The 22,792-nt window shown below is 33.2% G+C and overlaps 2 protein-coding genes across 2 annotated transcripts in view; one reads left to right on the forward strand and one right to left on the reverse strand.

The window, feature by feature from the left end:
• slo (calcium-activated potassium channel slo) overlaps positions 1-16,160 on the forward strand; it is a 101,453-nt gene extending 85,293 nt beyond the window's left edge. Inside the window, 12 exon segments of the mRNA XM_085487732.1 lie at positions 1,692-1,754; positions 4,170-4,202; positions 4,408-4,540; positions 6,268-6,327; positions 7,740-8,136; positions 8,746-8,929; positions 9,059-9,124; positions 9,299-9,435; positions 9,587-9,699; positions 9,782-9,943; positions 10,479-10,572; positions 10,804-16,160. Coding sequence (XP_085343858.1) covers positions 1,692-1,754; positions 4,170-4,202; positions 4,408-4,540; positions 6,268-6,327; positions 7,740-8,136; positions 8,746-8,929; positions 9,059-9,124; positions 9,299-9,435; positions 9,587-9,699; positions 9,782-9,943; positions 10,479-10,572; positions 10,804-10,884 — 1,523 coding nt within the window. The 3' untranslated portion in view covers positions 10,885-16,160.
• A 550-nt stretch (positions 16,161-16,710) lies between these two features.
• Positions 16,711-19,628, reverse strand: LOC114942564 (uncharacterized). Its single transcript, XM_029317956.2, has 2 exons — positions 18,386-19,628; positions 16,711-18,263 (listed from the first exon to the last, which is right to left on the reverse strand). The coding sequence occupies exons 1-2, from the start codon at positions 19,237-19,239 to the stop codon at positions 17,816-17,818; spliced, it is 1,302 nt and encodes a 433-aa protein (XP_029173789.1). The 5' UTR covers positions 19,240-19,628; the 3' UTR covers positions 16,711-17,815.
• Positions 19,629-22,792: the final 3,164 nt, after the last annotated feature.

The following is a 22,792-nucleotide window of genomic DNA, read 5'->3' on the forward strand; positions in this document are numbered from 1 at the left end:
ATGAAATATTATCCGAAACAATTTCGCAGTAATTAAATGAAAGAAAATCATATATTATTTATTATAACTCAGTTTAAAGCCAGTCTCTTACAGTGAAATTTAACAATAATTCTTGCGATATTTTAAAAATTCCGTTTAATTTCTTTATACTTCCTTTTATACTTTCTTTATACTTCAAAATTTTCAGACATTTCCGTATATTGCACAATGTGTTTCGTCGTGTAACTCGTGTAGCTGATTTGTCGATTGAAATTCGTCTTTTTGTTGGTTTTCATTAATAGTATCTTTCCGAGAAAGCTAAGAATTCTTGGCGATCTGACATTTTATCTTGAACGTCGAGAAATACAGAGAATTGCACTTCGAGCAATTCCTGTCCGAGAATGTTTCCTTGGAAATAGCGTGTCAAAGGAGAATCAACTTTGACTTTTCGAGCGAAAACGGGTGTCTCGCGACGTTCGCAACCTCTAATTAGCGTAATATTATTTTGTTCAACGGATCTCGAGTAAGTGCGCTTAAAGTGGAGCTTCACACATGCAATATATTATATATTTCCACTCGCCTCACACCGTCGGTCTCGATAATGTCAGTTGCAAATAGACACAGGTCGCAATCGCCGCATCTCGTCTTGACGAGAAACTAACGTCAGAATCCATTTTTCCGCCACCTCTCTCTATCCTAAAAAAAAAAAAAAAAGAATTTTCCTTACGCTTTTAGTAGAGAAATTCTATAATTCTTTCATGCACTCTTTCAATTCCTCTCGAGCTTTCGCAAAATCTTTGTCGTTTTGCACGTGAACTCTCTTCCCCGGAGGATGCAAAAGCGTGCACTGATAATGCCGAGTAAATATTCACTCTGTAAGGTCATATTATTGCATGCGTAGGACACGATACAACACCGTAGCGTTAAGTGGAGACGACGGATTGCTCTATGTGTGTATCGTGTATTGAGATGAGAAATAAAAATAAAATTTGTTTCGTGTGTTAACAACGAAGGAATTGATATCGTTGCGTCTTCTTCACTTGCGTCGTCTTCGGCATGAACTAGAAATGGTTTGGGCATACTGCACGTTTATAATCGTAGAACGACTTTAGTATCATGTCGTATAACGTTCCCGCAATATGGACGAAGACGCTTCGAAAATAATTAAAATGTCTATAAAATGTCTCTTCTGCTCTCATTCCGTCAACTCGTCCACGTTGTCACGAACTGTATCTTAATTGTTAGAATTTAAAGTACGCACTTGTCTCTCTATAATTTTAGTGATTATAGATCATATTTAATTAGCAATACTGAAAGGCCGTTTCAGCTTGATATTACTTTTACATTGAATTGTTTTACATATTCGATGTACATATCGATTATTTAATGTTGTATATTAAATTATACTGTATATAAATTATACCATAAATTTAATCAATGGTTTAAGTTACGATAGAACAGATTTTTAATATTTTTACAATTTGTTATTATTTTAGATTTTAGCGCAAGGTAAGAAAAATAATTTTTTTGCAATGTTTTCTCAGTAAGTACCATGAAAATCCGTTGTGATGATTTCTCAATTATCGTGACGCTGAAACGGAACTTTGCTTCTAGAAGTTAATTCGCAGATTTAGTACCGTCCAACAATAGAGTAGCAATTAGACTTTAGGTAATTAGTTAGGGTAGCTAACATGTGTAGTGGTTTGTTACAGACGACCACCATCCTCCCCCCACATTCACTCCGCCAGAACTGCCCAAGATGGTTCACGTAAGAGGTACAGTTACACCTCAATCAAAAACCATGCTACAGTCTCGCAAGCTGCCCTTTCTAATTTCGCGATCGGCAATACGACACAAATAATACATTAATAAAAAGTCGCGCTTGATTAATAGTAGCCGAAAGACACTAAAGGCGAGCTTTAAAAAAATGATCACTTTCAATTGACATCGGAAGTTTGATACGCTTATCAAACACGCTTGAGCGATTAGTTATTGACACGTTTTGTTCGATTAAGCAATAATGATTCAAATCTGTTTATTTTGCTGCTGAAACATTGGAGAAAGTAGGGAGAAATTAATGAGCGAAGTGACATAATTTTTTTGTTCTTATCATACATAATACACAAGCATACATTTATGTTATGCTTATGTATTATTCTCGTGTGTGTACTACTTTCTCCATTATCGTGACAAATGCATGCAGCTGACTAATAGTTCTGATAACCATTCATACTTTTTCATTATTTTATTTCTGTACGAATGTAGTATATATTTAAATTTACATTAATTTTATGTCGTGTTATATTTTCATGACTAGTTTGAGAATTGTGTTTATTACGTGAAATTTTGTTCTATATTTTAAGCTTAAAATATCATTTTCTCTCTGTTTTATATTAACATTTTTAAATTTATTGAAAGTTTATTAGATTTTGCACAAAACATACTTTTAGTATAGTCGCAATAGCTTTTAGTAGTCTTATAGAATTGATTTTTAATATTATTTATTTATATTTTATTTTATAATCATTCTATAAAGTGACTTTAATATATATTTTGCAATATAGTCAGAATAACTTCTTAATGAACAAAATGTAGTTCTTTATAGAGATTGATTATAGAGATTGTTAAATAATTCCAGCAATTCTTTTAATGTATGTAGAATTACATATTATGTGACGGATTGTATGTTTCATTTTTGAAAACGTTGATACAGTTTTCACGAGAAAACGAATAATCAGGCAATTTCAATTAACGATTTATAAAAACATGTTTGCTATATAATTTAAGTCTTTTATAAAGCGATTAATATTTGCAAAAATTGCGATGAGGATAATAAGTACATGATAATGATAATGTCAAAATTCTGGAAAATAAATTAAAATCGCGTAATTATATTAAATATGCTCAGAACATTTATTGGTGCTCGTCTGCACAAGTAGAAAATCTCGTTTAATTGCACAAACGTTTCTCACACTTTTACGTCAATTTATTGAATGTAATTAAATGTAAATCTAAATATATGATATAAAATACAGATTTTTTTCAGATAAAATTCCTTTTTATCGTGATAAATTTTTTTTAATGTCTAATGTATTTTAATAAAGCGGATACACAATTTTTAAATTGAAATATTTTTTGACAAAATTTGTTTGAGAAACGTTATTTTAGCACAAGTATTTTTTTGCTAAATTAATTTTATCTTGTAACCTTTGTACATGATAAATAGAAATTTTTATATCATATATCTAGAGATGCTTGTTCCACGATTGATTCGTTGACTTGTGAAACGCGTTTTTCAAATTAATAATATCTTGTTGTTTTTAATTTTTAAAGATGAATTTATAGTTGTAATATAGCACGGTAGATTAATAGTTTTTCTAATATAAAAGTTTTAATTTGATAACATTATATATATAAAAATATACATATATATATAATGCACTTTATAATTTTGTTTCATTATTTACAGAAAATAATTATTCAAGAAACTATCGCGATACGTGCTATTATATTGTTCTCGTAAATTTTTATAATGCTACAATGGCTTGCGATTACTTCTGAAGCAGACATTGTTTAATTACAGCTTTGATGAATTAATTTTTCTTCCTATATTTGACACATTATATTTAAAAAAAACACATTAAATTAAAAAAAATATATTATTATTTGGGGTAAAATACTTAACATTTATATTATTTCACAACTGAATCAAAAAATTTTAAAAAATAAATTTTGCATAGAAAGTAATTCGTACATTACATTTAGAATTACACGATAAAATTGTAATAGAAATTTTAATAGAATCAGTCAATTTTTAAAAATTAAAATGTTTTGTCTTTCAATTTATAAATTTATGATATTTATTTTATTAGTAAATGAAGTGTAATATAAAAAAATATAGAAAATTCGTGTACAAGATTTTTCTTGTAATTAAAATAGTTCTATTTTAATTGGCGCCATTAATAATTAATTTCTTGACATATGCAAACACAAGTGTAGGGTGAAGTATGCGCGCCTGTAAGCATGGGGCTGTAGGCTCATCATCACCGGAAACAATGTGCGCTGTAATGGGGGGAGTTAGGTCACGATCAGTGTGACACTCTAATCGTCTTAATCATTGTTGCTTTGCCCACTATCGATGATAAATAGGATGCTCAGATTTGGAATTAACACTGTTTTGTCCATTTTAGGTGAAATCAGCCGCGAACGAGACGATCCGAATGGTAAGTCTCAAATTCTATAATTTTAACTTAATCAATTAAGAATTATTATTAACTAATTGTTTAACGAAAAATATTCGTAAGAATATTTGTAAGTCAGCTCTCCAATTGTTTTAAAAATTTAGAAAAATATTCGATTACGAGAAATTTGCGTTTAATGATTTCTTCTCGCCCTATTCTCCAACATTGATGTTCCGTTATGTTGCAGCCATGAGAAATCATCGGAACTCCGTTGGGATGACCATGATGAATTCGACAAAGCAGGTCAACAAGGTGAAGCCGAACGTGAATCGAGCGCCGAATGACAGTCTGTCCAGTCCGAATCAGCCGTATAATCAGAGGTATCTAATTATTCTGCGCACTGTAATTTTATCGTCACTCAAGCATACGCATCCAAACATCATTCACTTACATCATCGTCATCATATATATAAAAAAACCGCATCTGCATTTGTGATCATTGATGATCAGAGTATTCAATGACATGTCTGTTTCGCACCTAATCAAAGCAACACCATGCGAATTTCACTACTGAGAATTATTAATGAAAGAAGGCGCTGCGTGAAAAGCGAATTTCCAATAGACGTTCGGATTTCTTTATTCTGATTTTTTTTTCTTACTTTCGTATTTGTGTCACTTTATAGCAAGACTTACAGTGCACTCGACATTTAATACTGACACATTGTAAACATCGAATTGCTTTCTTCTGAGTCGCTTGAACATAAATATTTTTCTAAAGTGCGCTCTAATCTTTCTCTCTATCCTGTCGTACAACGTATATTATTTTATACTTTAATTATAAGCTTACATATTGTGCTATCTATATAGTTGCACGATTAGAGTTACATAGACTTCTTTTCACGCGTATTATATAGGGGTTATTCAAATTGTAATGGAATTCTGGTTGGACAAACAAAACGGAATGTTGCCAAGTCTGTGTGTGAAAACTCTATTGTAAATATATAATATGTTGCACAATACTCTCTAATTGACGAATTGATGGCAACATATTTTGAATAACCTAATGATATATAACATTACAAAGTAAAGTTGCAGTTTTAAATATGCGCCTTTAATGAATTTTTTTTTTGTAAATGCGTGTACTTTTCAGCTAAACGATATTAATCTGTTAATAAGACCTATTTTAATCGAGTGCACTAGGATGATCTGCACATTAATGTATCAACAACCTCTGCATACGTTTTTCTTCGATTAGCATGTATCTAAAAACTGTTAAACATACGATCCATGTAACCCGCAAAGATTTAACGTCCGCCAATTCTCGGTAGAGATCTTCGATGCGATCCAGAATCAATTCATCCATCGCGATCGAGTATAATTTTCTATATCTTTACTTATGAATCAGCGAAATTATGAGAGCGATATCGACATGTGATTTTCGAACAGTTAAATTCTAGAATTGTCTGTATAATCGTTTATATAGTTCGAAAAATATTATTGTATAATGCGTGGAACATATAGCCTAATCAAAACAGATTCCCAAGTAGCTTCCAGAGTCATTTAATTGCATAATAAAATAGTACATCAGAGACAATCTCGTTGGGAACGAGAAAAATCGATGTGCCATCTATCGTTACAGTCAATTGTTGACAAAAGGTGCGGCAAACTTGAACGATAAACGATTCGCATAAATCACGAGAGAGAAATCGTTCGCGAACGATAGCCACTCGTACTATTATGCTATCGGACGGTGCTGAGTTACAGGCTACAGGTGGTCGTTGACATTTTCCGACGAACCTGTTACACACGTCCGCTAGATTAGTTTTCAGAATTTCTGCCATTATTCGAAAAAAATCCGAGCGTTCAATGCCTTTTGCCAATAAACGTGCGGTTCCTATCTCTTTCGCGTTAGATCTTATTATTCGCAACAAGGTTGATGCGCGTATAATAAGCCGCAAAAAATTTTCACGATTGATAGACTAGATAGATGTAATTGTCAAAAGAATCATTCATCACTGTCATCATTATGTCCTTCTCATCGTGGACCAGAAAATCAGACAAAGTCATCTGAGAACAGATCCAACGTTACGCAACCTTCTGATTCCAGATCGCAAGAGGAGTCCGCATACGCTGGCTACCATCTCGCCTACGAAGTCAAAAAGCTCATGTACGCTTCTGTTGTTAACGCTACCTTGTATTGTGATGTGACTGCTTTATCCTACTACTATTTAATAATGAAACATGCGTGCTCCCTGCATGTCGAATTATATTCTTGAGTGATAATCTACGACAAAATGTTGATTAAGTCTTAAAAACGAGCATATCTCTTATAAAAAAAATTAAATTATTACAATGTAATCAAAAATTTGATGTCAGTAGGAGTAGATCATGAAACAATCAAACTTATAGACTTTACATGTAATTTATGAATTTTTTGATACGTTTAATTGTCTATGTACAATAATTTTCAATAGTTTTATGTTTTATGTTTTATGTTTGTCTTTACTTTTCCCCAAAATTATTTTATTGTATTATTTATCAAAAAAATTAATTGCATAATTTGCGTTCTTTCCTGGAGGTGACACGAACTTATCTTAATAGTTAACATAAAACGTTGGTCCGTTAAATTTGATGTGCATCGTAAATCGATTCTTTTCGCTTTAAAAGATTTATAATAAGATAAGATAAATTATTAACGACAGTCCGATCTTTAAATATTACAAGCAGTATATTGCGCTGTTAAATGATACAACGCCAACGCGAACATTACTTTTTACATGTTTGAAGTTGCGCCCCGCGTTACTGTTACATGTCGCGGCGCAAAAAACTATTAAAGTCTGCTAGTTTTACGAGGATACTTAATCTCGGAAAAACATGCGCGAATGACATTAAAGACGCTCGTAAAAGCACATGAATGTCATATATATGCGTGTCAAATTTTCGCGCAACACGTTCAAGGAATAACGTTACGTTGATCGACGTTTTTTACACTCTAATAAGTTTGATCGAATTAATTTCTAACAAACTATTTGTGCAACTTTCGTGACAACGTTTTAAATAGACACCTAATAAACTACGATTTTGTAAATTGTTTTAGTCACTTTATGATAATTGCTACTGAAGTGCAAAATTCTGAATTTTTACAGAGGCAATTCTGCTTAATTCTCTACTTATCACACAACCACTGTATTTATATGCACGCAGTAACAGAGCTTAATACCTTCCAATATTCCTTTTATATTTTTTTACATTTACTTTAATCTATAATAATTTGTTATCTAACTCATCTCGTTTTGAAATAAAAAAGTAACAACACCAGTAGAGTGTTAGATGACATAAAAATTATGTGATGCGTATGAGATGCATGCGAAAATGTGGCTTTACAATTAATTTTCATTCCAATTAACAAGAATTTTCAGAGAGGAGAATTCTGAGTGTAATTCCTTTAAGATTTTCTATCGATATCTTCTATTAGTGTAAAACTATTGTTCCTTCAGTATTGTTCTTCCATACAGTTGACAATGACAATATCACGTCCGTAGCTTCATTCATATAATCGCAAAAATGCGATTTTTTCAGGCCAACGAGCAGAGCCTCGGCTGGCACGAACGTCAACAACAATGGTGGTCTTCAGGTCGGGATCGCTGACGATCAAGCGAAGGATTTCGATTTCGAGAAGACCGAGATGAAATACGACTCGACGGGGATGTTCCATTGGAGTCCCTCTCGCAACCTCGAAGACTGCATACTGGATCGTAACCAGGCGGCGATGACAGTCTTAAACGGACACGTCGTCGTCTGCCTGTTCGCCGATCCCGACTCGCCTCTCATCGGACTGAGAAACCTTGTCATGCCATTACGAGCTTCCAATTTTCATTACCACGAGCTTAAACACGTAGTGATAGTCGGATCGGTGGACTACATACGCCGCGAGTGGAAAATGTTGCAGAATCTACCAAAGATATCGGTTCTAAATGTGAGAATCTGTTTTATTCTTGTTCAGTTGAATCACAAAAGCTATTCCGCGCAGTAATGAGATTTTTTTTATTATCATGTAGTAGAGTCTCAAGAAAAAATATCCAATTTTCTTTTCGATTACGGATTCCTTAACAACGCCAATTTTTTTCTAATATAAAAATATAATGATAATTTCTTGATCTATTTTTCGCAAGATATGAATGATTAAATTACAAATTAAATTTATATTAAAAAGATTTTTTAAATGGAAACTGTTTTTAAATAGAAACAAATTATTTTAATTTTGATTTGAATTTTGATCGATTTAAATATGTATAATGCAATAATAGATAATGTTATAATTTTTGATTGATGTCTCGAAATTAGAAGAACCAGCAGAATTTCTGATAATTACTTGGAAAATTATAAATCCTGCACATTATCAAAAACTGTTGTCAACTATTGCAAGATTTTTATATCCAATATTAGATTAGCAAAAAAAATGAGGATAATGAAACAAAAAAAATAATTTGTATGGAACACGCGGATAAAAATTCTTTGTCTTCCGGTGTTTTTTTGCTTGAAACCTTTCAGGATATTTTTATTTTACTCGAATGACATTTCGCAGGGTTCGCCATTAAGTAGAGCCGATTTACGTGCCGTTAACGTGAATCTATGTGACATGTGTTGCATCCTGTCGGCAAAAGTGCCTAGCAATGATGACCCCACCCTCGCCGACAAGGAGGCCATCCTCGCGTCCCTTAATATCAAGGCTATGACTTTCGACGATACAATCGGCGTGCTTAGCCAAGGTACACTCAAAGACATGTCATTGTCATTTGTACAAAATGGAGATCTGATTTGAAAACTATATTATATGTATATTAAAAATCGAAAGTGCAAATTATAACAAATAATGACAACGGGATATTTGACTTCAGTTGGCAGCCCGATCGTTTTGCAGCGGCGGGGATCCGTTTACGGAGCAAATGTGCCAATGATTACAGGTAATGGAAAAGATTCCATCAAATCTTTATATATTTTTTATGTACTTGATATCACTCTAATGTATAATAATAAACTCATCAAAATATTTCTCGCGAAGACAAAAAGTTTTATCGTGACGATATTAAAATATCAATCTCGAAGCCTGCTGATTTTCGTTTATCCACCTGTTCCAGAACTTGTAAATGACAGCAACGTGCAGTTCCTTGACCAGGACGACGACGATGACCCGGACACGGAACTCTACCTCACACAACCGTTTGCCTGCGGCACTGCCTTCGCAGTCAGCGTATTGGATTCGCTTATGTCGACGGTCGGTGTTAAAAATTCATTATTTCGACCGTGTATAGCCCTGGATCAATAATACATATATTTTTCACACCACGTTTATTCTCGCGATAATTTTTAACATTCAATATTTTTATCGTTCTTTCAAACACCTATAATTTTATCTACTTTTGCAGACATACTTCAACCAAAACGCGCTGACTCTGATTCGGTCATTGATCACCGGTGGAGCTACACCCGAGTTGGAATTGATCCTGGCTGAAGGAGCAGGTTTAAGGGGAGGTTACAGGTAAGATGTGTGAAGAAAACACATGTTATTTACTTTTAATTCTTCGAAAAGAATGAAATTAAACACGATACTTAATTTGCAGTACGGCAGACAGTCTGTCCAATAGAGATCGGTGTCGCGTTGGTCAGATCGCGATGTACGACGGGCCATTGGCTCAATATGGCGAGGGAGGCAAGTACGGTGACCTCTTTGTCGCAGCATTAAAGTCGTACGGAATGCTGTGCATTGGTCTGTACAGGTACAGGTATTGGACTTTTTTCCCTCTCTCGATGGTATTTATTGGATTACCCTTACGCACATACATTGTATATATTACCGTATTTGAAAACAGCGACTTCTCCAATTGCCGCTATTATTGTACCGCCATTTATTATCTCTTACTCACGTATACTATGCGACTTGATTATGATTTTCTTGCCGCACACTTTTTGCACTTTGCGTTTTTGCATCATGAAACAAAAAAAAAAACGAAAGTAACGAAGCAACGATTGTAAGTTGCCCTCTCATCCAAAAAATACCTATCATTTTTTACTATTTCTCTCTTTCTCTCTTTCTATCTTTGTATCATCTCGTTGTTTATTTAGCGTTTAGTTATCCGTCACATACGACCATATTGTTTACTTTAGTTTAGCTTAGTTTATGTTTTAGTTTAGCTTAATACTTAGCTCGACTTTGATTAGTTTAGTTATATACAGTTGGTGTATATAGTTACAGCTCGTGTTCTCGTCGTATACCATGCATTATATTCTCACTCGCTAACATGTACTTAAATCTTCTAGGTTTCGAGACACTAGCTCGTCGTGCGACGCCTCTTCCAAGCGATACGTGATCACAAATCCACCCGATGACTTCACATTACTACCTACAGATCAGGTAAAGCGTAGCGTTTTCGAATAATCGTATTACACATTTTTCCAAATTTTACAGCATATTTTGCAACAATTTGGTAAACGCGCAGGAACATGATAATCCAATAATTTCTACACGTAATTGGCAATTTGATATAATTTTGCAATATCACGTTAACTGAAAATACATGCGGAACAATCCGTAACGAGCGAATAGAATTATTTTATATCCGGTTCGTTAATTTTAAATCGCCAGGTTTTCGTGCTGATGCAGTTCGATCCGGGTCTCGAATATAGGCCAAGCAGAGGTGCCCGAGGCAAGGACGACTCCTCCTGATTGTTGCTGTGTAGCGCCCTCACCGACGGACCATATTCCTACATCTAATCATGCGTTAGAAATCATTGTGCCGCCCGTCGTCCCTTCAACCGTCTCGTCTTCGCCGAGGAACACCATCGTCGTATGATATCGCGCATCATCGAGTTCGCAAAAAAAAAAAAAAAAGAAAAAAACCAGTGAATTTGTTTATTTTTTTTTTTTCATCGATTCGTACAACGACAATGCAAATATAATTTAATATCGTCGATTCGATCGCTTCTCGAGGATTTCGTTTCGAGCTTGGTTACCGTGTACTTACAATGCGATTATTTGAATCCGAATATCTCGAAAATTGATGCGCGATCGCGTGGACAAAGACTCTCGGAAGCCTAACGAACGAGTTACATCATTATACCGAAGTGAGGGGACGAGGAGGATAGGAGTGAAGAAAATATATGCGAGGAGAAGAGGACGCACATGCAAAGGGACAACGGATAGTGGCATAATGTGCGGTCTGAGGGTAGCTACACGTCTCTCTTTCTTTTATTCGAGCTAATAATATATAAGAATAATAATCGTCTTCGGCCGAAAAGACGACGCCGTCAGGACTGAATCAGACATTTCGCAAAGCGTAACACTGTGTTATCAAGCTCCTCTATCGGCCCTCCGTAAACCGGGAACGAAGAAAGTGGACGGTGAGGGAGGGAGATATAGCTTAATGTTTAGCACGTGGCTTAGCCTCGACAGGCGCTGTGGAATTTGCAGTATCCTGCGAAAACGAAAGAAGAAGAAGAAGAACTCTTGCCGTCGTAATATAATTCGTCTCGGCACATGTTATAATGTATATAATACGCATCTAAGAGAACACCGTTGTTCAACGAGCGAGCTGTGAGAAGACGACGAGGGGAGACGCAAGCTCGTATAAAAGAGCGCAGCGAACTGGATTCGTTCGTCCGATCGCCTCGTCTCGTCTCGTCTCGAGAGAGATTCGCCTCTCGTCGTCTCTCATAGACAGAGTGCCGGATTCGGCGCGAATCGAATTATGCCGGAGCAAACGTAATGCCGGACTACTTACGCGCAATCCTTACCTCGTGTGTCTTGTTTTATGGCTAATGAAACAAAAAAAAAAATCTCAATCAGAAGCACTTTCTACAGGTTCTATATATACATATATATGTATACACATATATATGTATATACATATAGATAATTACGATAAAGTACCCTTTTCCACACAACTTTAAGTATATAAAAATCGTCTATATATCGGTATATATACATTATAGGTATATATGCACATATATATATGTATACATAGACATTCTCTCTTTTATATATTTTTGTGAAACTCACGTGTGTGTGTACATATATATGTATATGTATATATATGTATACATATATACATACAAACGTACATATATATATACATATATATATATATATATATAAAAGGAAAATATACATATATATATATATATATATAAAAGAAAAATATACATATATGTAAGAAAAATACACAAATACACTTATATACAAATACTCTAATCCCTTATCACATACATACACTGTCTCATACATTTAATCTTTCTCTCGCTGCGCATACAGACGTGTGCGCGTGCAAAACGAACTCGTACCCAAAAAAAACACGCACATGTAATCACACACGTACGAGAACAGGCATGTAATAACGACGCACGCGCGCGCGCAGTTGCATACATACGATCTATAATTCGAACCTCACGTACATGTACTTACATACACACATCGGACATAAAAATATATATATATATATACATATATATATATATGTATGTATACACGCACATACACACAAAATCGAGAATGAGGTCGAAAGGGATTAATGCGCGCGCGAGTGCGGCGCGAGCGGATTTATATATATATTATATATATATATAATATATATACATGTATATAATATATATAAATATATGACACACATGAGGCTGTTCTTCAAAAAGGTGGCCAACATGGAAAAGCGGAAGAAACGAAGGAAAAAAAAATGGAAAACGAGAAAAGAATCGTGACGACGATAAACTGGTATCAGTCACCCCTGTTTCGCATTCGCCGCAGGATCGGAAATCCACGATTGAGGGATGCAAATAGTAAAATAAAAAAAAAGAACGAAGATTACGAAGCAGACAGATTAAAAACTAGCTGTGGTAGTCGCTGCCGTGTTTCGTATATTACGCATACACCTTGTATAATCGTCGTCATCGTCGTTGCCGCCGCCGTCGCCGTCGCCGCCGCCGCTACTGCTGCTGCTGCTGCTGTTGCTGCTGCTGCTGCTGTTTGCAATATCCACGTGCACTGTTCACTGCCACTGCAGTTCGTGTTAATATCGTTGTACATAACTTTCTATGTATAGCTCGAGTGTGTGTGCGGCAAAAGAAAGCAAGGCGAGGCGCGCGAGTGGACACGCACTCTGCGAAGTACAAAGGACACGTGAGCGAAGAGATATGTAGCTGATCAGCTGCACTGACAGTCCTGAACCCTAACTAAATTTCTGGAGCGATTTATTAATTGTTACCCTTCTATAAAGCGCTGATAACGCAGAAGAGAGAAAGGAAGCTGATAATTAAAATATCGTGAAATTCACTATTTAATTGAACGCGAATGAAAAAGAAATTTAGTTGGTTCAGTGATGGATGTCGTCGGTGCAACTAGTTCGAAAGATTAATCAGGAAGGTAGGATCTTAAATTCTTACGCGAGAAAAATATCACAGTAGTGATCTAGCTTTCATTCCCAGATTGTGCGAAGTTATATTGCAAAATATCTCGTTGTTAGCAGACGTCAAATATAGTTTTGCATCTGCTTAGTATGCCACGTCCTTGTATTGACATGGAAAGAAAGATTAAATTTTTTTTAGTAATTAGTTTATTTCACAGATATATTTTTTGTTTAATTTAGGTAATATATAATACCTGCACTTATAGATAATACAATTTTTTAAATAAAAATTTAAATGGTGCAAAACTTTTTTTGAAACGTATATATTTTATAGAAAATTTTAAGTTGCAAAATAAATACTCTATGTTTTTATAATTTAATTGTAAAGACAATACTCAGAATTATATATTGAATATTTTTTTTTCTTTTCTGAGATGTATTTCTTTTGTCAAAATCAAATATTTTTATAATTAAATTGATCATGAAGCATCACATATGTTTTTTATTTATTTATAACAATTTTAAAATATTTGACATTCATTTGGAATGATGGGATTTTTGTGATTGTGTGTGACGTCGAAGAACGTGCGTATTTCACTCGTCTTTCCTGTTGCTCCCAGTCGCCCTTAATTTCATCCGTCTCGACATTCGAGATTACGTGACACGAACATTCAATGAAAATAGCAGAGAAGAAAATTAGGAAGAGAGATTGCGAGAGGAGAGAAGAAAGTGGAGAACATGTCGATATGTTTAATTGTCTCGTACTCTGCACCCTTTTCTCGACTTTGGAATTAGATGGAAAGAGATTTTGTCTTTTTTTATTTGTAAAAATTTAATAGAAGTAGTTACATATATGAGATGCCAAAAGTACTAGAATAAAATAATGTATGTGTATTTAAAAAGATTAGAATCAGAGCAGAGATATATTACTCATTGTCAGATGCTTAGATGTGAATATTTTTTTTATAAGATTTTTAGCTCTCTTGAAAACTACAAAAAATTTTGACGACTTAAATTAAAAAGCTCTATAAACTACTTTAAATAATTTTTAACATAATAAAACGAGAGAGATATAGAAAAAGAGAGGGAATTTTAATTTAAAATCTAATTCAAAATTTGTTGTTTAAGAAAATATAATAAATTCTTTATAAAGTTTTATTAATTTTGTAAAAACATATTTACTAATTTTATTACAAGATCTTTTGAACGCAATCTGTATAGACAGATATCTCATCTTTTTTAATACTATCAAGAATTCTAGAAATTCTTCATGTGTATCATAATCATTATGGTATTGTGGTAAATTTTTGAAATTCTGTATTCTCTCAAACTCGCGTATTTTGATGAAAAAAATAATCGTGAAAACATCGAGTCAGCTGTGAGAAAGCTGCGAAAACTCCTCGAATGATTTAATCATGTTTCAGATGCATGTGTATCGTCTTGTTCTCGAGAAATGTTCATTTTACACATTTGTTTTCTTTTCTCCTTTTGCCTTCTTCAAATTTCCTTGTAAGGAAACGTTTGTTAACGAACTACGAGCGTGCAAGCGTGTCCTTCGCGAGTCCTTAAGAGCTAGAGAAAGCTTCGAGAGAGAGAAAGAGAGAGAGAGCTTTGGTGATTCTGTCTCGCCTTGACGCGATTCTATACGAAAATAAAAAACAAATTCGTGCGTTAGATTTTGTGGAAGTCGTTTATTAAGCGATAAAAAAAGATATCTTGTCGGAGCCTTGTGTAAAGTTTTAGATGATTGGTCGAGATTTGCGTCGCGCGGGGCGAGTCAAAAATTAAAAAAATTTCGGTAGCTATTAATTCGTTCTTGATGTTTCAAATAATTTTGCCATAAATCTTTTAGTTAAATACGTAAAGATTGCGCCTTTGATTATGACGGAAGATCTTCGTGTGACTATGCGTGTGGCGGTCCTTACGATATTAAAAATAAGATCGTATATTAGGATATATCCGGTATATAATTAAAATTCACGAAGAAAACTTATGGCTGGCCGATCGCGCGTCGCGAATCGCTCATGCACTCTCTTTAAGAATTAAATCGCACACCGATTCAATCAATATCATCAAACGTTGTCATGTTCTCGTTGCGTCGCGCGGAGCAAATGTGACGCATTTGTGTGTATGTGAACGTGTGTATCTAAAAAAATGAAGTATAATACTTCAGAGTATATATAAATATAAATATAAATATAAGCCCATGAGAAAAATCGAACAAAGAACTCGAAGTGATTCGAGATATAAATATATATAAATATATATATATATATATATGGGGATTTAAAAAAATGTATAAAGAGAAGAGGGAATTAAGGCGCGCTGAGCGTACGCCACCTTTAATGCCTCATTGACCTCATCTAATGCTTTTTTATCTGTACATTTACAATTTGTGTACCAATGAGGAACGTTGTTTAATCATGTTGTTGATGTTATTGTTAAAGAATGAGATTCAATATTGTACATAACTATATATTCATTATAATTGATGATATAAATAATTATATACATAAAAGTAAAAAAGTCCCCCAGAGTCCCCTTATGCCTCGCGTTTCGATATGCGGATCCACGTCACTTTGTAATAAAAAGACAAGTACTTTACAAACCTGTGTTGAGCAGGATGAAACTGTCGGCATAGAATCCTTGTAATAAGATGAAAATGGCGTTAAATGCCATTCAATAGCGGTTGTTCCTCGACTCGTCTGTATCAATATCTATTCAATATGCTGGCAGGAGTATCCTTACGCTCATGATTTGTATTTATACACATAGTTGATAGATAGTTTAATAGTTTAGTGCAAGAACGTTGCAACGTAACAAAATTATTTTTAAGTTATCTCTGATAGATGCAACATATTAATTCATTATTATTGGAGAGAGTTCCATATTAAATATCTATTAGAATGTTCTGTGTTAATGATATTGGAAAAGTTTGATATATATTCTTTATATATTATCTGTAAAGATTTTTTTAATATTTAAGTCACCATAGAAGCTCGATTTGCAATAAAATTTTTAATAATCTGTATAGAAAATTGATACTTTGAGTTATATTTTTTATGCTCCAATATATTTTTATATTTTATGACAAATTTTTTAAGTTCGTAATCAACTTTTTACGTTACAAGTGGGTATAAGGGTAAGTACAAGATATATTATTTCATGTCTATTAACTATTTATATTAAGAACTTAATACTATTCTACAGTCATTAACAATCGCACAATTATATTTTAGAAATATCACAGTATTGTTAATATCACGTGCAATCTAATTTGTCTACATTTAAGAGTATGTGAATATATGTATATACCTTGTTTGTGATCGATAAGATAATAATTAAAATAAACAAGACTTTTTAAAAGAAGGAAGAAACATAATAAGCCGCTATTAAAGATATATTTAACTTATTGTTACTAGAATCTATTTAAAAAAAATTCCTTAATTATATATAGAGCGCATTATTACAAAAAGTTATTACTACATATAGAACAAAAATTACTAGTATATAATAACTATTAATTATTACATCATTTTATATTCAAAATAAATACTCATATAACAGAATTATGTAAACTTATTAATAACTCGTGTTATTTTGAATTATCAATGATTTTCTCAACATATTTCATAAATCCATATTATTTCACGTACTTATATACATATATATAATTTAAGCTCTTTTAACTATACATAGATTCTTGCATTAATTTTTTAATAAAGTATAAGTATATCTCGAAACTTCTCTCTCTTTAATAATACATAATGCTAGAAAGGTTTTTAAATATTGTACTACAAATAGATTATCTTACAATGTAAGATTAGATAGATTCTGAAGAATGTTTATATTATCACATCCATATAAAAATCATTAACTTAAATCAACAGCTGTGTTATCAGCTATGAAAAAAGCTAGTTATCACACGTAAACATATTTCGACAATGTTCTTCTATAAAATTGTCATATAATTTCTGCATAATTAATTATACGACTTATATATAATTATTATAATTTTGACATATTCAAAGAAATAAGTATTCTATTGTCGAAAATTAAGCATAATGATTGCATTTGTATTGCATACATACCATCCTATATCACATAATAGTTTATCATACTTGTTCGAAATACTGACGACAAAAGATACAAATTTACATCATTATTGAAGAACTACTGGTATCAAGACCTTGATCGAACTTAAATTATATCAACTCTGCAACTTGTCACAAACTCGGTGACAATATTTGACGACAAAGTATCTTACTGTCTCGTTACGGTTCGATTTTGCGTCGCGTGATTGTAATCGATTATGTAATCGTACAACTCTAACAAGCCGTCTATCATTCGGGCACGATATTCCGGTGCTTCCTTAAATTGTCCGCAAATGAATGGCGTTCTATCAACAAAGAGAAAGTTCTCGAGGAGCTCCAGTTTCTCGCAAAAATATTTAGTGACCGCGTCAGGTTCTAGCAGCATGATCGGTGTATTGAGAATACCGTGAATGATGCATGTAATGCGTAAATCTCGGATAGATTCCATGAATTCGTCCCAAGGAAAGATTTCTGATATGCTCAGACCAGCTTCCTTCATGACAATCGTCATGGAATCGTAATAGGTTCTAAAAAGCGATTCATCATGTTTATCTCGTAGCTTTCGCGTTGTCGTGAATTGAAGAAAGCACAATATATCGTGTGCTGGTGGATTGTACCTGCATTGAAATAAAAAAAAAAACAATAGATATGAATCGCTCGTTTTCTGTCACATGCAAATATATTTATTCCTTTAATTATATATGACATATTTGTAAAAAAAAAAATTACACACACTTACCTTACCAGTTGGAAATCGACGAGGCAGCATTCAATAGGTTTCTTATCGGTATTGTATTTAAATAATATATTGTTCGCCCATAGATCACCGTGGCATAGCACATTCTTGTGCTTCGCCGATGGTGACAGGTTGCCCATGTGATCCGCGCATAGTTTCACGAGCTTTTCCTTGAAATTATCGCGTTGATCGTCGTTCAATCCAGGCAGTAAATCGATCATCGAGACGATGCCTTTTACGGCGGCGTCGAACATCGATTTTGCTCTGGCATCCGCAGGCCAGAGAGTTTCCTGCATGCAGTGGGCGAATTCATCATGCAAGGTTTTCTTGTACTGTTGTTCAAAGATGAAGGACTTTGCGTGGAACTTGGCGAGGGTCTTCATCAGGATTTCGCAGTGCTCCAAGTCGAAAGGCGTGGACTTATCAGTCATCGTATAACCGCTGTGAGCCATGTCCTCGAGAACGATTACATCGTTCTCGATCCCGAGGAAGCATTCCGGGATGCATCTCTTGTCGAGACCGTTCAGTATCTCCGGAAATACGGTGGTATAGAGAGCCACTTCCTTCTTGAACGTACCGTACTCCTGAGCAAAGTCGTACAGCGGACTGCTGATCGGTGGAGGTATTTTCGTGAAGAAATTGATGCTCTTCGTTTCTAGCGGCGACTTTGGACAAGCCACGGTGGCTTTCAAGGTAAAGTATTGACCCATAAAGCCGTTTACCTCATTAATCGGCACGATCTCGTAGTTGATTAGAGAGAAGTCGTCAATCGCATCCTGTCGCAGCTTCTTGCGAATTATTTCGAAGCACTGCTCGTCCTGGAGGACCTCCTGTACCTTGACTTCGTGCATCTTCATAAATATTAATATCCAAAAGATAAAAATATCCTCACTCTTCTCTCTAGATATATCGATTTATTTGATCTTCAGGTATATTTTGCTTTAACCTTCTAGGTTTCGGATTCGATTGCAAAATTGATCGGTATCGCGGTGCTATTTATCGCGGAGGAACGCGCGCTCTTAACCAGAAATGTATAATAGTTTTGTCGTAAAAAAACGTTAAAGAGCATTAATGTCCTGCGTTACCGGTCTAGTCACGCGTTACGTAATTTTACGATATTTTTGGCAAGCCGCAGAAACACATACCATGTTTCTGTAGATATTGCAAAGATATTTATCGCGCGCGATTCCATACGTTAAACGCAACGTTCGCACGAAATATGCCACCCCATTCCGGGGATTCAGGAATTTTTATATATTCGCGAAGAGAATCATCACGTGCGGGATAAAATACGTCGCGTGCATTTGTAACGTATTCGTTATTTTCTCCTTTATTGGCGCTGATTGGAACGAATATTAAACGTTGCATATGACGTTTTATATAATACTGCTAAATGGTTTCTTATTGCTTATTCTTAATGTGGATCTATATAACCACCATGTATGTATATATATAATAGTAAAATGTCGTCGACGTTCATTTTGTTCACATTTATTTTTTACCTTTTTTTACACTCTTAAATTCATATATAAAATATTATATCTATATAATATCTTTGATTATTAAGAATATATATCATAAATAATTTTAAAGTAAAAGTGGAGAAAAATGTTAGGCCCTGGAAAATAATGCAGAGGTTTTACACTTTATAATTTTTTTCCAAATTAAACATCAGAGTAATTCTACATAAGTAGGATAACACATAGAAATAAATATAAAAGTAATGATAACAAAACTTTTTTTTTAATTAACAATTTGTTGGACTAATGTTGCAGTGGTTTAATTGCAAACAAATCATACAAGAGATAATGCATACGCCTATGGATGAGAAAAGCTGTTTGAACAATGCATTTTCAACCTCTCAACCTATTAACATGTATATGTTCACCATCGTCTCGCACTTGCACGCTCGTTGAGCAGGAAAAAACTCTCGTGCTACACGTGACACAAACCAATAAACTCTTCCTATATATTGTACTTTAGCGAGCTTTGAATGGAGCATGTCAAATATGATGTAAGAATCTAGAATCAAGTATCGTAGTATCAACCGTGTTAATATCTCAGTCAATTGATCAGGTTATTTATTGCTTTTTTATTGGCTTCTAATTTGACCAATTATTATTATATAAATAGGCAACCTTATTATAAAAGAAATACGCAATTTAACAATGTTTCATAAAATATTGATAGGTAAAATAATTAATGGAAGGCTAACTATCTTTTGCTGTAAATAATTTTTGCTAATTTTATGATTTAAGTGATTCTGATATTATGTTATTAAAATATATTATATAATATTTGTACTTAATTGTATTGACATTTTATTATATATTTTTTTTCGAAAATTGATAATCTATTCAAAAGCAATATATATATATATATATATATATATATATATATATAAATTAAGATCTAATAATTAATTTGTTCTAAATGTCAATTCTTGTAATTTTAACACGTCTGTGTATACTTATATTTTTGAGATCTTTTGGGGGGGAAGACATTAACGCTCTACTTATATATAACTCAACTAATTGATTTGACTAATGTCAACCAGAAAATTGTCGGTTTATTTTTAGAAATTGTTAAAGTTACTTATCAATTAGCGATCATTATATATAATTTTCGTGATGGTTTTAATATTCATATATAATAAATTAAGATCTAATAATTAATTTGTTCTAAATGTCAATTCTTGTAATTTTAACACGTCTGTGTATACTTATATTTTTGAGATCTTTTGGGGGGGAAGACATTAACGCTCTACTTATATATATATATATATATATATATATATATATATATATATATATATATATATAAGTAGAGCGTTAATGTCTTCCCCCCCAAAAGATCTCAAAAATATAAGTATACACAGACGTGTTAAAATTACAAGAATTGACATTTAGAACAAATTAATTATTAGATCTTAATTTATTATATATGAATATTAAAACCATCACGAAAATTATATATAATGATCGCTAATTGATAAGTAACTTTAACAATTTCTAAAAATAAACCGACAATTTTCTGGTTGACATTAGTCAAATCAATTAGTTGAGTTTAGAGTTGTTCAGTGATATTTATTCTCAATAAATAATAGAATAGACAATTTTATTAATTCGACCTTTTAAATTCTCATAATTCACGTCATACTTTTAACCATTTATTTTCTTACGAGAACAGCTTTTTCTTTCACATAATCATTGAAGATGACAGATAGAAGTTCCGAAAAAGATATTGACGTGTTGTCGACATGTTTTGATTTCTGATGATGGTGAAAAGATTTATGATATTTAAGCAATTTTTTTCTATGAGAGTTTGACTCCTATTCACTTTGAATCTAACAATAAGGAAATAATTAATAATTAAATAACAGAAAATAACGTAGACATAATAAAACAAGTGAAACTCACAATCAAGATAAATATAAACTAGCAAAATATATGTTCATATTAAAGCATCTTTATAGAGATAGAAGTGTACGACGTGGACTTTGCATAGCAATTAAAGCGTCTGTGAGTGATAATTTCAAATTTTCTGTAATTTCTTTTCTCTTATTAATATTCTTGTTAATAATTTTCATGAGCTCATTAAGTTTCTTGGAATAATCTGCATGTCCAATGTTCATTTAAAATTTGCCGTCATGATATATAAAGTAAGACATATGCAGTTAGTGTATACAATACTATTATTAATCCTATTAGTAGATTTATATTGTACATTTTAGAATGTACGATAAATCGAATTAAAGATTTATTTACGTATCCAATTGAAGATATATGCCGTTGTTTTACGAATATACCTAAAATATCGTTGTCAGTAATGTATGGCGCAATACTTGATTGATAAGGTGAACAATAATGATTGTATTGTAGCTCTCGGAAGCTATTAAGAAAAATATAATAAATGCTGATATAAAAGAATATAAGTGCTCTTAATTTTTTAATTAATTTTTTAATTTATTGAATTAGGAATTATTGCAGAGAAGAGAAGTGCAGTAGTAAGCTACAACATTTTCAGTGAATATTTGTTTAAAAAAAAAATTTATACGCAACACTTGTCTTAATTTTTAATCTAATTAATATATTTGAATATCTTTTTCAAATAAATCATAATTTCCTGAGAAAAAAACACCTGTTACATTTATGCTCTATCTAGAAAAATAATCTAAGTTGTCGCATCACGCAAAAACTCGTCTCTAAGAGATGACAGAGAGAAGCTAGAATATTTTTTTTTATTTGTGCGTCATTGCGTCCGTCGCGTCCATATATAATCGATATGTCACAGGTCAAGTCGATGAGATATCATTTGCAGTTCTCGACGTGCAGTCAACGGCGCGTTCTTTGGTCGAAACGCCGAGTTTTCTGCCGTCTCGTTGACTATCGAAGTCGTGAGATTAACTGC

Source organism: Nylanderia fulva, unplaced genomic scaffold, assembly GCF_048542155.1.
Source record: "Nylanderia fulva isolate GAGA-0341 unplaced genomic scaffold, ASM4854215v1 Scaffold6, whole genome shotgun sequence".
Classification (NCBI taxonomy): Eukaryota; Metazoa; Arthropoda; class Insecta; order Hymenoptera; family Formicidae; genus Nylanderia; species Nylanderia fulva.

Bases quoted from the DNA above. Each gene is read 5' to 3' on its own strand.
- LOC114942564 (XM_029317956.2), bottom strand. From the start codon at position 19,239: ATGAAGATGCACGAAGTCAAGGTACAGGAGGTCCTCCAGGACGAGCAG. The intron at 18,264-18,385 runs GTAAGTGTGTGT...ATTTCAATGCAG, and splicing joins GTCGATTTCCAACTGGTAAG to GTACAATCCACCAGCACACG.